At 38.3% G+C, this 19,040-nt stretch overlaps 1 protein-coding gene across 4 annotated transcripts in view; it reads left to right on the forward strand.

Moving 5' to 3' along the window:
* CFAP61 (cilia and flagella associated protein 61) overlaps window positions 1-19,040 on the forward strand; it is a 332,957-nt gene that overhangs the window by 239,207 nt on the left and 74,710 nt on the right. For all 4 annotated transcript variants that reach the window (XM_019712531.3, XM_074317335.2, XM_074317333.2 and 1 more), the window contains exon 22: window positions 10,180-10,472. In XM_019712531.3, the coding sequence (XP_019568090.2) occupies window positions 10,180-10,472 (293 nt within the window). The remainder of the gene's footprint in view (window positions 1-10,179; window positions 10,473-19,040) is intronic.

Here is a 19,040-nt window from a genome sequence, read left to right on the forward strand (position 1 = left end):
ATGACTTGGTTGGGTTATACAACCATGCATGGAGAGCTGGGATCTAACCCAGACCATGGATTCATTCATTTCAGGGATGTAAAAATCACTAAGTGCCCAGAATGTGGGGATTAATATGTAAAATTAAATATATTAATTTATTTAATGTATTTATTTAAATATAATGTAATTATATCAGTTAATATAATTAATATATTATAATTAAATATAATTTCTTCTGATTTTTGGTGGAAGATTTAAGTATTAGTTGACATTTTGTCAAGTTACTACATTTACTGCATTAAAAAGTTACTAATTTATTACGTTAAAAATTAAAAATTGGTTAATGTTGTAAAGATTTTGTAGGGTATCTGATAGACACTTGTCTTATTAGGGAGACCACTTCATGGACAGTGTAGCTGCCTGACCACTGCACTGTACCCCTGAAGCTGAAGCTGAATAATAATGAATGTCAACTATAATTTAATATATATATAGTCACAGAATGTGGAGTACAGCATAGGGAATAGAGTCAATGGAATTGTAACAGCTATATACGACGTCAGAGGGATAGCAGATTGGGGGAGGAGGGTTATCACTTTGTGAGGGGTGTAAATGTCTAACTATTACATTGTTTTGTACACCTGAAACTAATTTAAAATAATAATAATAATAATAATAAATTGGTATCAAATGAGGTTCAATACGTAGCTAAATTTAATTTGCTAATACTTTATAGGCTATTTGCATCTAAATTCACATATGAAATTGGCCTGTAATTTTCTCTTTTATGCTTTACTTGTCAAGTTTTTGGAATCAGGGGTATGTTAGTCCCACAAAGTGGTTTTATGAAGCTTTCCATATTTTTCTGGAGTCTGAAATATTTTGTGTAACCTAAAAGCTGAACAGGAACTACCCATAAAACCAATTGGGTCTGGAACCTTTGTGCAAAGTTAGAAGAGATAGATAGATAGATAGATAGATGATAGATAGATAGATAGATAGATAGATAGATAGATAGATAGATAGATATAGATAATATTGCAGACTAGTTTAAAACTTGTCAAAGTATTTTCGTATTTGCATCAGGACTTGGTATTACAGTTTTCTGTCTGTATGAGCTTAATAATATAGGCTATTAGTGTTACTATTACTACTACATGTGGTGGAGTTGTTGCTACACACTGAAGCTTCTCCGGAGTATGAGCCCCTGCTGTCCTGGTGATAGTGCAGCCAAGGACACAGTCTCTACACAAAAGATGGGGATCCATGAGCACCAGGTGCCAGTCTGCTTGCAGGGAGGCACCTGGTCTTAATGAGAATCCTAGAGACTGTGAAGTTCGGAGAACACTTCCCGAGAAAGGAGGATTTGATCTCAGACTTAAAAAGGCAGGATAAGCAAACATAAAGAGGTGGGGGAGTTTGATTTGCGTCCAAAAGACAATGGCCCAACAATTTGGGAATTTGGGCTGGGCCAACTCTTGAAAGACAGCAGAGGGAGGTGAAGGTGGAGGGGCAAGTAGAGGACCTCAGGGTCCACCTAAGTCCAGGTTTAACTGGTTGCTTTTCAGGGGTTGGGGAACTAGTGAAAGGGGATAACCAGTGTACAAAACAGCACCTTAGGAAGATGAACCTTCCATCTGTAGCACCCATCCAGTAGAGAGAAAGGGATCTAGTAAGAATGGGTTAGAGAAGACCACAGTAGCCAGTTGGAGGTGGGTTGGCAGTGCATACAGTTGTCAACTTAAGAAACGTCCAAAACTTTAGCGACATTTAATGAGTTTATTTGAGCCAAACTGATAACAGTTGCTGGGAAGCAAAATCTCAGTGGATTGAGAAAATGCTCTGGAGAATGGCAGTCTTGCAGCTTATCTTATGCATTAGAATCAAAGGAGGAGAGGTGAGGTGGGTTACATGAAATCCATTGGTGGTAGACTAAGTGGACAGGAGAAAGCAAATCTGGGAAATCTCCAAGATTGGATAAAAAGTAAAATGGAGAGACACTTCTTTTACATTGGTGGGTATAGGATAGTAAGAGATAGCACAAAGAGATGGCATTTGGGGTAACATATAACAATGAGGGGTTCTGCAGTCTCGTTCTCTGGTGTGGTGGGCTATGCCCTGAGGGGTCCAGAAAAAGGGGATTTCTCTGACACTCCAAGAGTATGTTATCCTAGATGCAAAAAGATAATAGACAGGCTCACTTAAGGTAAAGATTGACTTTTATCAAGGAAGCTACAGGCCTAGGATGTGACTACCCACCATGACCCACTTTTAGTTAGGAATTTTTATGTTCAGCCCATCGTATATGGTTAATTTCAGTCTCTGAGTTTGTAGGGCACACCATGCAGGCCTCCCCTGAGCTTGTCAGGTTAGTTATCTGGCCCCCTTTTTGTCCACACAGTTGAGGGTTGGCACAGCCACTTCTGGCTTATTTCCAAGTCAGTCATGGAATGATGGTATTTGAAGCTAGAAACTAGAAGTTGAGCACATCATGAAAAATAAGGAGTTAGGGCTGCTGCATTCCTTTGTCCATTACCATTCTTCCACCCATCAGTTCTTGTTTCCTCCTCATGTCACTTTAATAACATCAGGAAGAATGTGGGTGTTTTTCATGAGAGTTAGGTTTTGCTCCCTCAAGGCTAATTTTGCCCTTTCTCAACAGTTCAGGGTAAGGTTGGCAGGGGGCAGCCAAGGACAGAGCCCTTCCCACAAGAGCCTGAGAAAAATATCTCCTGTGTCTCATTGGCTATAATGAGAGGTCCATCTGGGAATTTCCAAATATTGGAAAACACCAGGCTTTATCTTGCTGAAGCACATGGACTGAAGGGGAGGGGCTTGTTTGCTGAGGTCAGTGGAGGGATTGTTCTAGAAGGACAGGTGGATGCTGGGAAGCAGAAACATGGACGGTCACTTGGAAGAGGCTGGCTGTCTTCTGAAATGCCATCCATTGAAACCACCCCAAAACCTCACCACTGTTCCCCCAGTCGCTGTTTTATCACACTTTCCTCTCCTTCCACAGGAGCAGCAATGGTTCTGGGATGGAATTAGTCCAGTGTGAAGGAAATGGTTTCCTGGGCACTAGAGTTGGATGGGTTTACAGATGTAAATTATCCTAATCTATTAGAAATGTTCTGGTATCTTGCAGAATAGCTGACGTCACCAGCTCAAACACTGCTTTCTTTCTTTTCTTTTTTTTAATTAAAAATTATTGGGGTGACAATTGTTAGTAAAGTTACATAGATTTCAGTTGTACAATTCTGTATTACATCATCTATAAATCCCATTGTGTGTTCACCACCCAGAGTCAGTTCTCCTTCCATCACCATATATTTGATCCCCCTTACCCTCATCTCCCACACCCCCAACCCCCTTACCCTCTGGTAACCACTAAACTATTGTCTGTGTCTATGAGTTTTTGTTTCTCATTTCTTTGTCTTGTTCTTCTGTTGTTTTTGGTTTATATACCACATATCAGTGAAATCATATGGTTCTCTGCTTTTTCTGTCTGACTCATTTCGCTTAGCATTATAAACTCAAGATCCATCCATGTTGTCACAAATGCTCCTATTTCATCTTTTCTTACCGCCGAATAGTATTCCATGGTGTATATATACCACAATTTCTTTATCCATTCATCTATCGAAGGACATTTTGGTTGTTTCCATGTCTTGGCCATCGTAAACAAAGCTACAATGAACATTGGAGCACACGTGTCTTTATGGATAAATGTTTTCAGGGTTTTTTTGGTAGATACCCAGGAGAGGGATTTCTGGGTCATATGGTAATTCTATTCGTAATTTTTTGAGGAACCTCCACTCTGCCTTTCATAGCGGCTGCAAACACTGCTTTCAATTGCAAACAAAACCTGGAGGGTTCAGACCAGGGTTCAGATAGAACCGAGCAACTTAATACATTATAACAGTTTATGGCATTAATTGAAACTAATTGAAATTCATCTGCTATTACCTCTGTACTTTCCATGAAAATGAAAAGTAGAATAAAAGTAGTTTAAAAGAAAAACTGCCTTAATGGCCCGAAATGGATCATTTTCATCTTTAGCTAAATACAGTTTACTGCCTTATTAAAATCATGTTTGTAGGAAAAGTATAACATTAAAATTCCAGTGCATGAATCATTAAACAAATCCTTTGTTATGTTATATCTAATATATTCTTCCTTTTTTACTTGGCAGAACAAAATGGGACAGGTCAGGTTTAGGTCATAGAAATCTTACGCTTTAACTTATGAAAAATAAAAAAGCATTTCTGGTCTATTTCTGGACATTATGCTTTTAAAGTTTATGTCATAATTTATGAATATTCTATGATATTTTTAAATTCTTTCATTATCTAGTTATTTACTAAATTTAGTTATACTGATAAAATAGCAGATTATTTTTCTAGGAATGTGTTACATATCCACCTGCAAGTATAGTGTAGTGGCAAGAGTGCTGGCCCTGAAATCAGAGTTGGCAGGTGTGAGTCCTGCTGAACTATCTACTTGCTGTGTGATCTGAAGCTCTTCTTCCACTTAACCTCTCTGTGCTTTCTGGGGACATAATAAAATGTATAGGCCTGTTCTGAGGATGAATGAGGTCATACATAACCACTCTATTGGTCTCTTTTGAAGTGGAAAAAGACCTTTTCTCTGGCCTTAAAAATATAATAACTATGAAGGAAATTTCATATTAATATCTGTGTGCATAAACCTCAAATTTATTTCTTAAACGATTGAGATGTGATTCCATGTCCAGACTACCAGATCAGGAAATCCTTTCCTTTTCTTCTTTTCAATTCATGGTTTTCTTCTTGGAGAATCCTCCACCTTTAGATTATTAAGCATGATGATAAAATGACAGCGAAGCATGTTCTCCACGTAATTAAAATTAAAGCACTCAGTGCAAAAGAAAAAAAAATGCCTTTTTGGCCTCTATTGAAATGGTTTGTTAAAAAGGTTGTTCCATTACTCTTAGGGCAAATCTATGACTAAAAAAATCAACACTACATACTATGTATATTTTTTAACTTAATAGGGAGCTCGATTTAGCATTTCATTCCTATAGTCATGTTACTTTTAGATATTAGTGAGTCTTCAAGCTCCTGAAACCATTATTTACCTCTTCCAGGAACCAATGATGAAACTGGCATCTTTTCCCCCTGATCAAGATAAATTGAAGACCCTCCTAAATCTGGGTGCATTATTATAGTGGAATGTTAAAATGTGATTGCCTTATTTTGGTGGACACAAAGTTACTAGTGTATTCATTTATACCTCAGAAGAGTTTTCAAAAGCAAAAAGATCACCTTTACATTTATGCCAACATTTTAAATGGCAAGTTGCAGTGCTTTTCCTTTCTTTCTTTTTTTCAGAGTTAGTGATATGAATCATCACTTTCCCTCTCTTTCCCCCCAGCTGGGCTGTCGACACTGAAGCCCTCTTTCCTCTGGGAAGCATCCGTGCACATTTCTTCTCAAAGGCTGCAGCGGGTTTGCAGTGGAGAATGACCCAGTGCTTCTTCTTGCCAACTTTCATTTGAGGAGCTTTCACACAGTACTCTTTTATTGGCACCCTCCTTTGTCCTCGTCTTCCCGTTTCAGATCTGTAATCTTAGTGATGCATAATTTATTCCCTAAAAGGAGGAACAAAGATTGGCCTTCCACAGAAACTGCTACTGTTATATTCTGTTATCCTTTATTGGAAATTCACCCAGACTGCTCTAATCATCAGTTAATCATCTGCCATTTCAAAGTAGGGCAGCCCACTGTTTTACCTCTGTCACCTATAGGATCAAGTGCAAAAACTGGTCATTTCGTTTCCATTAAATACACTGAGTGGCAAAGAAGACAGTGCCCAGATATTTTAGCATAAAACTTATATCCAGGGGAAGCCTTCAGTTTTTGCATTCTATTTCTTCCATATATGCATAAAACTTCAAAACTTCAAAAGAGTGTGTGTGGTTGTGGGTGTATGCTGATTATGTGATAAAAGCCCCTTCAATGTGTTATCTTCTTCTAAATGTTTGCAAAGACTCCATGGTGGAAATACTTTGATAACATTAATCTTTAGCTAATTGAAGTTGTCTGACTTACCAAAAGCATGCAGTAAATAAATGTATGTCCCAGGTCCCACATAACCTGGGGCTGCCTCACCTCCTCCGTACTGCCATCAAGCTGTTCTGCACCAACGGGACCCCATCCATCCCATCCAATACGCTCTGGCTGGGACAAGACTGTCAAACTGAAGGTCTCCCTTAGGCAAAGCCCTTTTCACTGTTGTTATTCACTTACCACTTATTTAATCCACCCCACCTCTCACCCCACAACCACTTTCTTTCACTTTCAAACTCTTTCTTTTAACTCTTACCCAGCAACTGAAGAAAATCTGTTTTCCTGAGGCACTCTTTGTTCTTCTATCTCTTACCCCCTTTCTCTCCATTTCCTTACTTCCCATCTCCCCTCCTTGATTCAGCCAAAAACTGGCCCAACTGTAGCAACATGATAGTTATATCACTGTTAACTTCCACATAAAACATTCTTATTTCCTTGGGTTTAAACCCCAATGATATGGCAAGAGTATTACTTTATACTGTTGTGTTGCATATAAATGTAACCCAAGGCACATATGATTTAGGTTATATTTAGAATTATGTAGGATTTTGTGAGCTAAAATGGAGACCAGTAAGACCTAACACTGTTAAGGGGAATGTGTTTCTATCTTACAGATCTCAGCTGTACAAGCGACCCTGTGGTTGGATATTTCTTACAGTGCCAACTTAACAGTGAATACCAAGTAGAAATATGTAGTAGGAAAATCTGGCCACAATGAGGTAGTTCTGCGATAAATATTTTGAAGGCACAAAAGTAATGCCCAGTTAGCTTATGATCAGCAATCTGATAAACCTCAAACATTCATCTGTGCATTCAGTCAGGAAACATGTTTTCACACCAATTGTAGGCCAGGCATTGTGCAAAGCTCCAGGGAGAACATGGTGGGCAGGGTGAACTTGAAGTCATTCACCGATAAGCCAATTAAGTGGAGACTGTGGTAAATGCAGGAAAGGAAAAGTAGAGACCCCCAAGAGCCTCCTGGGGCCTCACCTGGCTGGAGGCTGGACCATCTGCTGCGGCTCACGCACAACCCCAGGCTGTGGTGAGTTCTCGACAGGGTGGCTTCAAAAACACTAGTTCTACCCCAAAATTACTCCAATAAATAAAAGTAATCATTTCTATGCCTAGGTTGATTTGTCCCAAAAAGAATAATCACAATGTTTGTCTACTAGTTTTTTTCTAGGGAGCCTGCCAAAATATAAGATATTTGTTATTCTATGAATTATCTCTATGCTTATATTTTTGCTATTAGTTTATGAAAAAATTATTTATGCACATCTAAGTTAATCCGATGTTATTGTTAACAGCTCTAAGTGTTATTATTACTGATGATGATGATGGTAAGAGTAATAGTAATAAGAACAATGGGTTGTGTATAAAAGTGCCTTGCTTTGTGCCTGGTATATAGGAGTCACAAGATAAACATTAATTGAATCTAAAAATTCTTTACAAAGTAAAAGTGAAAAATGATGTAGAAAGAACTCACAACTGCACAAAGATAATGGAAAGAACAATCCCCCACAGAATGGGACATTTAAAAGGCAAGAGATCAAACTGGTAAAGAGTAATAGGCTGACTTTGTTGCATCAGTTCTTATCATATTTGTGAAGAGATGTGATTTGACCCTCACATGTTCTTATTAGTAACAAGTTATATTATGAGATTCTACTGTATTGTATAGGTAATGAGAGAAATATAACTAAATAAGCAAATAAAACATGTTTAAATAAAAATTTTTAGATGAAATCATACAGGCATTTATTTACTATATTTCCAATATGACTGTGATGTTTTGGACTATTGTTCAGCAAATACCCCCTTCAGGGCAGAGTGTGCTTCCTGCTTCCTTGACCATGGGCATGGCCATGGGACTTGCTTTGGTAAATAGGACATTAGAGGGTGTAATGTAAGGAGAGGCCTAAAAAGTGCTTGAGTAGTTGTGCTTGCCCTCCTGTGCTCCTGCATTTCTCCTGTGCTCCTGCATTTCTCCTGTGCTCCTGCATTTCTCCTGTGCTCCTGCATTTCTCCTGTGCTCCTGCATTTCTCCTGTGCTCCTGCATTTCTCCATAAAGAGAACAGGGCTCGGGTGTCTGTCGGCCCGTTGAGGATGAAAGACACATGGTACATACCTGATCCCAACCACAACTTGGAGCCAGATCAGCTGACATCAGCCAGCCCACAGATGTGTGAGCCATCCTACAACAGGCTTGTTGTTGTTTGACATTGAGTTTTAGGGTAATTTGTTATGCAGCATTATTGTGACAATAGCTGACTGTTAGGATAACCAAAGTCCCATATTTGGGGTGGGGGGTTGTTTCAAATTAAACTGTAAGGTAGACAAAATTATTTAGAAGTTAGAATATCTATAAATACACATCTAATTTAAACATTATAAATTTTATAAAATGTATTACCATTTGAATTGAAAAGCATCATCTTCTCCAACTGCTTACAATCAATCTATGGGCAACACTTGCTTTCCAAACCCCAGCATCATTGCATTGACTGGGCTTCCATGAGCCTATAATGAAAAGGCTCATCTCACAGTATAGTTACTAAGAGCTAATATGAAGGAGACTGAAAAAATATTAAACTCTGAGTTGCATGGGGCCTCAACACTCAAATTTGTTTCACTAAGAATGAATATTCTTTCAGTATGCACATTTTAAAAGAGCAGAAGACCTCAAACCTATGACAGTTTGAGATTCAAGTTTTGGCTTTCCTGTCAGGCTGACTCTTTGTTATGCCATGCACCAGGATTCATGTTTCATAGTAGGTGGGAGCCTCACTATTTTAAGGCAAATGTTGGCTCTTTTACCCAAGGAAAAATGCAGCTCACCAAGGAATGTTGCATTAGAGTGTATAAATAGCAGAGAGAATCACAGCCACAGAATTGGAGCATCCTAGTGAAGGCAGGAAGGAAGGACCCCTGGCTTCAGTGCCCTGTTGGTACTCCATATTTGAACAACAGGAAGTATGGGAGAACTTTTTAGATGCTGTTAATCCTCAGAGAAGCAATCTGAAAGTTATTCTAGTTCCTTTTTTTCTAAGCAAGACGAGCCATTACACCTTTCAATTTTGGACTGAAAGAGATTTTTGCATAATTTAGTCAATCTAATTGAATAAATACACTTGTCATTTATTTTGCTTTGTAAAATTCCTTTCTATACTATTTTGTAAACAGGAAAAAAAAAAGTGAGATTCAGTGAATCTATCATTTTGTGGTAAATTGTTACAGCTTGCCTGAAAAGTGAGTCTACAGCAGTTTCTTCCTTTGTGAAAAATTAGAAATGCCAATTCAGTGTCAAAAATAGCATATAAATAGCATATAATACAGTTCATTCGTTGATCTTTAAAATGACGAAATTTAGTAGAATAGCATATAGTTTTTAAGAACTATAAATAGTATAGACTGCTACCATTAAAATGCTCTTTCACAGAAGAAGTCATCCAAAATTATTTTGTGATTTTATTTCTACTTACCAAAAGAATACCCTTTGATCCTTTTTGCTAGGTCATGACACAGTAAATTCTAAAAATCACAATTTGAATCTTTATAAAAATTAACCATTGAAAAGCAGAATGTTCTACTCTTTAGTTCTCAAAAAAAGAAAAATTTCCTTGGAATCAAGGAGGTTGAACATTTAAATATTAAAATATCTGTACATCATGTACATGAATATTTTTTTCCATTGTCCTTTTCATCACTTAGGAAGAACTTGTGTATATTGCAAAGTGTACTAAATTTTTTTCGGTAATAAGTGTGACAAAGAGGGAACAAAACAAAATAAAAGGTTTTCTTCTAGGCAGTTTCATTTAGCATAATTTCAACTTTCAAATTATAGGAACATAAATGAATGTCCTACTTCTGAGTTAAAGGTACTTGACTATACTTTGTGGGATGTTTTTTGCCAGTTCTTTACTAAATTATCTTGGTCACCGTTGCTAGGTAACACGTCTGGCTTCCTGCTGCTGAAAAAGGAGAGGGTTACAGGGAGCAATTCAGCATTATTAGCATTTGACTAATAAGGTTGTTGTTGTTGTTGTTGTTGTTTTAGCTGTCAATCTTAGCATTTTCCCTTTTTTCTAGGGAATGTCATTGTCTATGGGGATACAATTGACACTTACACCACAGTGGAGGTGCTCTTAAACCTTGGCATGAAGGGGTCCTCCATCTACCTGGTGCAGCCCCCGCCCACCTCTACCATCACCTGTATCAACAACTACTCGGTGGAAAGTGCAGTGGAGGATGCACTCCGAGCAGCAGGGGTTACCATTTACCAGGAGGCGCTCCTGGCTCAGTGGAACGATGGCCAAAACCCAGACCCCATTCACAGCGCCAGCTTCACCACACCCACCAAGCCTTTTAAACTTCCATGCTCGGTAAGTAGGTGCTGTGAACCTCACTCTCTGTTGCTGGAGAGCAGTCACCTTCCAGGGACCTGGAGTCTGAAAGATGGTGGGTGGTGAATTTATAGTCACAATTTCAGGTTTTGTTTTCTAACTGTTCAGCTGATCTTTCGATTGCTGAGTAACAAGCCACCCCAAACTTAGTGGCATAGAACAACAATCATTTATTATTATCTCTCCTGGTCCTGGAGTTTGACTGGTCTCAGCTGGGCAGTTCTCACTTGAGGTATCTCATGTGGTTGAAGTCAGACAATGGGTGGGACTGGAATCACCTAGAAGGCATGTTCACGCACATGTCTGGCTATTGATGCTAGATCAATTTCAGTTGATAAGAGTCACACAATTAAGTGCGCGAACTCATCCTTGAAAAAGTGCTAACTACCTCATTGCTGGATATCAATACGGTCACCTTCGAAGTACTCCCCTTGGGAAGCTATGCACCAACGCCAGAACCTACTCCATCCTTCAAAGCAATTATGGAACTTTTTCTGGAATGGCCATCAGAGCTGTCATCATATTACCCTTGATGTCCTGAATGTCATCAAAATGTCTTCCCTTCAATATTTCCTTTATCTTCGGGTAAAGAAAGAAGTCACTGGGGGCCAGATCAGGTGAGTAGGGAGAGTGTTTCAATACAGTTATTTGTTTACTGGCTAAAAACTCCCTCACAGACAGTGCTGTGTGAGCTAGTGCATTGTCGTGATGCAAGAGCCATGAATTGTTGGCAAAAAGTTCAGGTCATGTAACTTTTTCATGCAGCCTTTTCAGCACTTCCAAATAGTAAACTTGGTTAACTGTTTGTCCAATTGGTACAAATTCATAATGAATAATCCCTCTGATATCAAAAAAGGTCAGCAACATCATTGCAACAAGTTCACAAACTAATTGTCAGACCTCAGACCTCGTATCTGTCCAGAACATGTATAAATGGTCCCTTCGTGTGACTGGGCTTCCTCTTAGCAGGGTGCCTTGGTTCTAAGAGCAAGTGGAGAGAGAGAAAGGGAGGAACTGTATCACCTTTGTTGGCCTACCTAGCCAACCGGCATTACTTCTAGCACATTCTATTCACTAGAGGCAAGTCACTAAGGCTGGCCCATATTCAAGAGTAGGGAATTAGACCTTGCCTCTTATTCCCATATTTAAGGGGAAGGAATGTCTTCTCAGTGTTGAAGAGTGCCAACACTGAGAGCTTACCATGTCCCAGGCACAGTGCTGGAAGCTTGGAGAGCATTCTGTCACCTCCTCACAACAGCTCTGTAAAGGGAAGCATCCCTATTTTACAGATGAGAACATCGTGGCTCCAGGTCAGTGATGTGTGGATCCCAACCTAGGTCAGCGGGCCCCTAAGTCTGTGCTGTTGTTAACCTCTTAAGATTCTGAAAACAGCAATAGTGAGTGTTTTCATGAAATAGAGACTTAGAAGATATATATAGAGAGTATCTTTTTTTATTTTTTTTGGAGGGAGGTACGTGTAGCAGCTCACCTTACAACCTGTATCCTCAGAGTTGCCAGTTCAGGAGATTAGCAGAAGCCAGCAGGGCGGGAGAGAGGGAAGGGGCCAGCCAACCTAATGAAGAATCAGGAGACCCCCACTCAAAGGGGAGACTGAGACCAGTGTGAATATTGGAGCTGCATAGGTCAAGGACATATAACAGCAGTTGTGGTAAAGAATGCCAGCAACATCTACTGGGCAAACTGGTTGGGGTCAGTAGGTGGGAGTTTATAGCAATCCCTTCCCTAGGAGAACGGGATGGTCAACCTAAGGTCAGGGCTTCTCACCCAAGTGCCCCTAAGGTGACCCTCATCCCCCCAGAGTCTAGACAGGGGCTCAAAGCAAACCACTATCACCATTTCTGTGGAATCTTTCATTTTATCCTGATAATCCATGGAAATTTTGGGTTCTGCTCTTTAGTAAATTCATTAATTCATTCATTCCACAAATTTATTGAACACCTATTAGGTCTCAGTCTCCGTCCTAAGTATGAGAGACACAGCAGTGAAAAAGACAGAAAACGTTCATCTTATTTTAATATAAAAGTGACATCATCTACAAAACACCTATTTCAGATAGAAAAAATCAAAATGTTTTCACCCAAATTTCCCCTCCTCCCCCAAAAATGACCATCCTGGGAAATGTGTCAAGTTATCCTAGGGAACCTCTGGAGGTGAACACATACGTCGTTTAGGAAGCAGAAGCCTGAGAAAGCTTCTCCGAATATCCAGTTGAATACAGGTTCTCTAGCAGCCCCCTCTGGTCTTTACTTCCCCGTTCAGATCAGAACTGGAATCATGGCAAAGACATTGCAAATACTCTCAACTGATCCAACACAGGATCCTTCCTGCTAAAACTTCATCTTAAAGCAATCTGGATTAGACACCGGCTGTCCGCCATCAGGTCCAGTCTCCTTCCTGTACTCCTGTCTGCACCCCAAGGAGTGGCCTCTGCACAAGACATTTCCCAGTCTTGGTTGCTCTCTGACTTCCAGCTGTGTTCACCCCACAGTAGGTACTGGCAGGGGTTAGACATGGAAAGAGGGGAGAAGTCAGGGTATTTGTCCCTCCTGCTGCTTGTGTTGGGCATCGTCTCTGGTGGGACATTGGAAACTTTTGGTGAGGATGAATATATTCATGATCTTTACTGTTTTGATGGTGTTACTGGTCAAATTATGTCCCCCAGAAAGATCTTGTAAGTCCTAACCCCCAAGTCCTAACCCACCACTGGGGCTGGTGCTGCCCCAGTACCAGCAAATGTGAACTTTTTTGGAAACAGGGTCTTTGCAGATGTAATCAAGTAAAGAGAAGGTCATACTGAATTAAGGTGGGCCTAAATCTAGTGATTGGTGCCCTTATATGAAGAGAAAGATTTAATGACACAGAGGAGACTCAAGACAAAGAAGGCCACACTTATGATGGTGGAGGCAGAGGCTGGAGTGATGGCAGCTGCAAGTCATTGAAGGTGTGTTGGTTACAAGGCAAGGATTGCTGGAAACCACCAGAAGCTAAGAAGAGGCAGAGAAGAAATCTTCCCTAGAGCCTTAGAAGAGAGCATGGTCCTGACAACACCTTGATTTCAGACATCTAGTCTCCAGAACTGTGCTGACAATAAATTTCTGCTGTTTTAAGCCACCCAATTTGTGTTACTTTGTTACAGCAGGCCTAGGAAACTGAAACAGATGGTGTCACAAGTATATGCACCTGTTAAAACTAGAATTTATATAACTAGAATTATATTTTATACACTATTTTATGTTTAGAATCTTTCATTCAGCATAATGATATTGAGATTCCTTTAAAACATTCCATGTATCATTAATAGTTCATTCCTTTTTATTGCTGAGTAGTATTCCATCGTATGGATACACCACAATTTGTTCATTCACTTGCTATGCACATTCTTGTACACATCTTTGTGTAAACATACAGACGGTGCCAAAAAAATGTATACACATTTTAAGAAAGGAAAACGTTATTAAAATTGTAATACTCAATATATACTGATAACAAAAGATGAATACAAGTCACATTTGACTTCTGCAATTACAAGAGGTGCTCAAAGTGGTTACCATCAGCGTCCAGACACTTCTGATTACAGCAAACTACTGCTTGAGCAACGTTGACCAAAGTGTCCACACACATACATTTTTTTTTGTATCCCTGGTATGTTTTCATTTCTCTTAGTCAACTACCTAAAGAATTGCCAGGTCATATGGTAAGTGTATGTTTACCTTTTTAAGAAGCTGCCATATTGCTTTCCAAAGTGACTGTATCATTTAATGTTTCCACCAGCAATGTATAAGAGTTCAGGTCCATATTCTTGTTAGCACTTGGTTTGTCAGTCTTTCTAATTTTAGCCATTCTAATGGATATTATATGATGTGGGTATGACATCATTGTGTTTTTAATTTGATATTTCCTGATTAATGATGTCGGGCATCTTTTCATGTGCTTATTGGCCATTGGTATATGTTCTTTTGTGTAATATCTGAACTATTATAACTGGGTTTTTAAAATTTTGTTTCCCACCTAATCATTGCTAGTATGTAAAATGCAATTGATTTTGTATATAAACATTGTAAACAGAAACATTGCTAAATTCACTTGTTAGTTCTAGTAGTTGCTTCTTAGATATATAAACATACCACCTGCAAATGGGAACAGCTTTACTTCTTCTGTCCAATATTTATACTTTTTATTTCATTTACTTACTTTATTCCACTGGCTAGGACCTCCAGTGCAATGTCCAATAAAAGTGGCAAAAGTGGACATCCTTACCTTGTTCCATATCGCAAAAGAAAACTTTCAGGCTTTCACCATTAAATATGAAGTTAACTGTGGAGTTTTTTCTTTGGTGCCTTTTACCAAATTGAGGAAGTTACTTTTCATTCCTAGTTTGTTCAGAAGATTTATCATGAATAACTGTTGAATTTTGTCAAGTGAATTTTCTACATGTATTAAAAGATTATATTTTTATCTTCTTAATTCTATGGATAAGGTACATTTGATTTTCAAAATTCTCAGCCAGTCTTATGAGGTCTGACAATTAAGTTCACGAACTCATCCTAGAAAAAGTGCTACATACCTCATTGCTGAATATCACTATGGTCACCTTCAAAGTACTCCCCTTGGGAAGCTATGCATTGACACCAGCACCTCATCCACCCTTCAAAGCAATTTTGGAACTCTTTTCCTAGAGTGGCCATCAGAGCTGTCGTCATATTACCCTTGATGTCCTGAATGTCATCAAAATATCTTCCCTTCAATATTTCCTTTATCTTCTGGTAAAGAAAGAAGTTATTGAGGGCCAGATAAGGTGAGTAGGGAGGGTGTTCCCATATAGTTATTTGCTCACTGGCTAAAAGCTCCCTCGCAGACAGTACCATGTGAGCTGGTGCATTGCTGTGATGCGAGAGTTATGAATTGTTGGAGAAAAGTTCAGGTCGTTATTGTCTAACTTTGTCACGCAGGATTTTCAGCACTTCCAAATAGTAAACTTGGTTAACTGTTTGTCCAGTTGGTACAAATTCATAAGGAATAATCCCTCTGATATCAAAAAAGGTCAGCAACATCATTTTCAGTCTTGATTTGGACTGACAGACCTTTTTGGTCGTGGAGAATTGGCTGACTTCCATTGTGCACTTTGATGCTTTGTTTTAGGTTGTATTGGTACACCCATATTTCATCACCAATGATAATATGGCCCAAAACATCGTCTTGCCTCTCCAAAAGATCTTGGAAAACTTCTCCTCTCTTTGTTCATTAGTGAGCTCCTTCAGGACCGTTTTTGCGTGTACCTTTCCCATGCGGAGATTTCCAGTTAAGATTTTCCTAACTGTTTCTCTGTCAATGTTTACTTGGTCTGCTATGCTTCTCACAGTCAGCCGATGATTTTGATGCACAATTTGACAAATTTTTGCACTGCTTTCGTCAGTTCTGTTCATTACTGGCCACCCTGACCTCTCTTCATGAGCGACGTGTTCTCTCCCCTCAGAAAAACGTTTAATCCATTTGTACACTGCCGTTTTCTTCATGACATTATCTCCATAAACTTGGATTAACATGTCCCCACTTTCACTTCCACTCTTACCAAGTTTAACAAGAAATTTAATGTTTGTTCGTCGCTCTAATTCAAGCTCAGGCATTCTTGAGACAGCACATAAAACATGCAACAACAATAATGAATGCCACTCAGCAAGATACCGCCACATGTTAACACTAACACAGCTGTGAGACACTGATATACCAAGGTTACCATGCATGGTGGCAAGTTTGCGAACTTAATTGGCAGATCTGGTACGTTTCGGAATAAACCCTAATCAGTCATGATGTATTATCCTTCTATATACTGTTTAATTTGATTTGCTAATATGTTTTAAGAACTTTTGAAACTATTTTGTAACAATATTCGTGAGGGATATTGATCTATAATTTTCTGTTTTTGTTTTTTTTAATGTTCTTGTAAGTGTTTGATATTTGGGCCATGCTAGGCTCATAAAATACTTTAGACAGTGTTGCCTCCTCCTGTATTTTCTGAAAAAGTTTGTGTAAGATAGGTACTATTTCTTCCTTGAAAATTTGATAAATAGTGAAACCATCTGGGCCTAGAGTTTATATTGTAGGAAGGTTTGTTATAATGAACTCAATTTCTTTGCTAGATATACGGCTATTCAGATTTTCTCTTTTCCGTATGTCACTGTTGGTAAGTTGTATTTTTTAAGAAATGTGTCCACTTCATTTAAGTTGATCAAATTTATTGCCATTAACTTCTTCATATATTCATATATAATCTATTTGAAGTCCACGATCTATAGTAATAACCCCTCTTTCATTTCTTATATTGGTGAATTTTTCTCTCTCTCACTCATTCTCTGTCTAGCTAGATATTTGTCAGTTCTATTTATTTTTTTCAAAGAACCAGCTTTTTAAGTTTGTTAATTTTCTCTGTTATCTGTCAGTTTTCTCTTTTATTGATTTCTGCTATTAACAATTATTTTCTTTCTTCTGCTTGCTTCGGATTTACTTTGCCCTACTTTATATAGTTCCTTAAGAACCTTAGGTCATTGATTTATAGTAAGTATTTAAAGCTATAAGTTTTCTTCTATTTAAGCTGCATCTCATAAATTTTAATATATTGAATTTTCATTACCATTTAGTTCAAAATATTTTCTAATCTCCCTTGTGATTTCTTCTTTGACTCTTAGATTATTTAGAAGTGTGTTATTCCTAGGTATCATATTTTGTATTGATTTCTAATTTAAGCCATTGTGTTCAGAGACATATATTCTTTATGATTTCAATCTTTTAAGATTTGCTCAAACTTGTTTTATGTTCCAGCATATAGATTATCTTTGTGGACATATAAAGAATATGTAGTCTGTAGTTTTGGGGTGTCATGTTCTATAAATAACAGTTAGTTCAATGAGGTTGATAATGACATTTGAAAATTCTATGTCTTTACTGATATTTTTTGTATAGTTCTATCAATTGCTGAAAGAGGGATAGCAAAAGCTCTTACTATTATTGTGGAAGTTTTTGTTTCTTCCTTTAATTCTGTTAATTTTTGCTTTATCTTTTTATGATGGACTGTTATTAAGCACATGAGCAGTTATAATTTTTACAAGGTACGATCAAAAGATATGGAGGATGTTTAAATTTTAAAAAATTATTACAATAAAAGACACATTGCCATTAATCCCCCTCAAAAGATTCCCCCTCATTTTGAACACACTTATCCCATCATTCTTGCCACTCTCTGAAGCTGTTCTGGAAGTCCTCTTTCATGAGTGTCTTTACTTCATCCTCCATCATTACAATGCTATGTGTCACACATCACTTCTGGTATATGACAATTTCTGTCAAATAAAAACATTACGGTGTGTCCTCATCCACCTTTTTCACTGGATCTGGCACCGTGTGACTTCTGGCTCTTCCCCAAAGTCAAAATGATTCAGGACATCGAGGCAGTCATGACAGTGCAACTAAAGACACTCACAAAAGAGGACTTCCAGAACTGCTTCAGAAAGTGGCAAGAATGATGGAATAAGTGTGTTCAAAGTGAGAGGGAGTATTTTGAGGGGGGTTAATGGCAATGTGTCTATTACTGTAATAAATTTTTTTATTTAAATATTCATTGTATTTTTTGATCCCACCTCATATATCGTCTTCATGCATTTTGCCATTTAACATTATGAAATGTCCATATTTATCTTTGATAATGTCTCTATACTAAAGTCCACTATATCTGATATCCTTTTTTTTCTTTTTTTTAAATTTATTGGGGTGACAATTGTTAGTAAAATTACATAGATTTCAGGTGTACAATTCTGTATTACGTCATCTATAAATCCCACTGTGTGTTCACCACCCAGAGTCAGTTCTCCTTCCATCACCATATATTTGATCCCCCTTACCCTCATCTCCCACCCCCCACCCTTCTTACCCTCTGGTAACCACTAAACTATTGTCTGTGTCTATGAGTTTTTGTTTCTCATTTGTTTGTCTTCTTCTTTTGTTGTTTTTGGATTATATACCACATATCAGTGAAATCATATGGTTCTCTGCTTTTTCTGTCTGACTTATTTCACTTAGCATTATATTCTCAAGATCCATCCATGTTGTCACAAATGTTCCTATATCATCTTTTCTTACTGCCGAATAGTATTCCATGGTGTATATATACCACAACTTCTTTATCCATTCATCTATAGAAGGACATTTTGGTTGTTTCCATGTCTTGGCCACCATAAACAAAGCTGTAATGAACATTGGACCACACGTGTCTTTATGTATAAATGTTTTCAGATTTTTTTGGTAGATAACCAGGAGAGGGATTGCAGGGTCATATGGTAATTCTATTCGTAATTTTTTGAGGAACCTCCACACTGCCTTCCATAACGGCTGCACCAGTCTGCATTCCCACCAACAGTGTAGGAGGGTTCCTTTTTCTCCACAGCCTCTCCAACACTTGTTACTGTTTGTCTTGTTGATGATAGCCATTCTGACTGGGGTGAGGTGATATCTCATTGTGGTTTTCATTTGCATTTC

Source organism: Rhinolophus sinicus, chromosome 13 (assembly GCF_057876585.1).
Source record: "Rhinolophus sinicus isolate RSI-liver-muscle chromosome 13, RSI-T2T, whole genome shotgun sequence".
Lineage (NCBI taxonomy): Eukaryota > Metazoa > Chordata > Mammalia > Chiroptera > Rhinolophidae > Rhinolophus > Rhinolophus sinicus.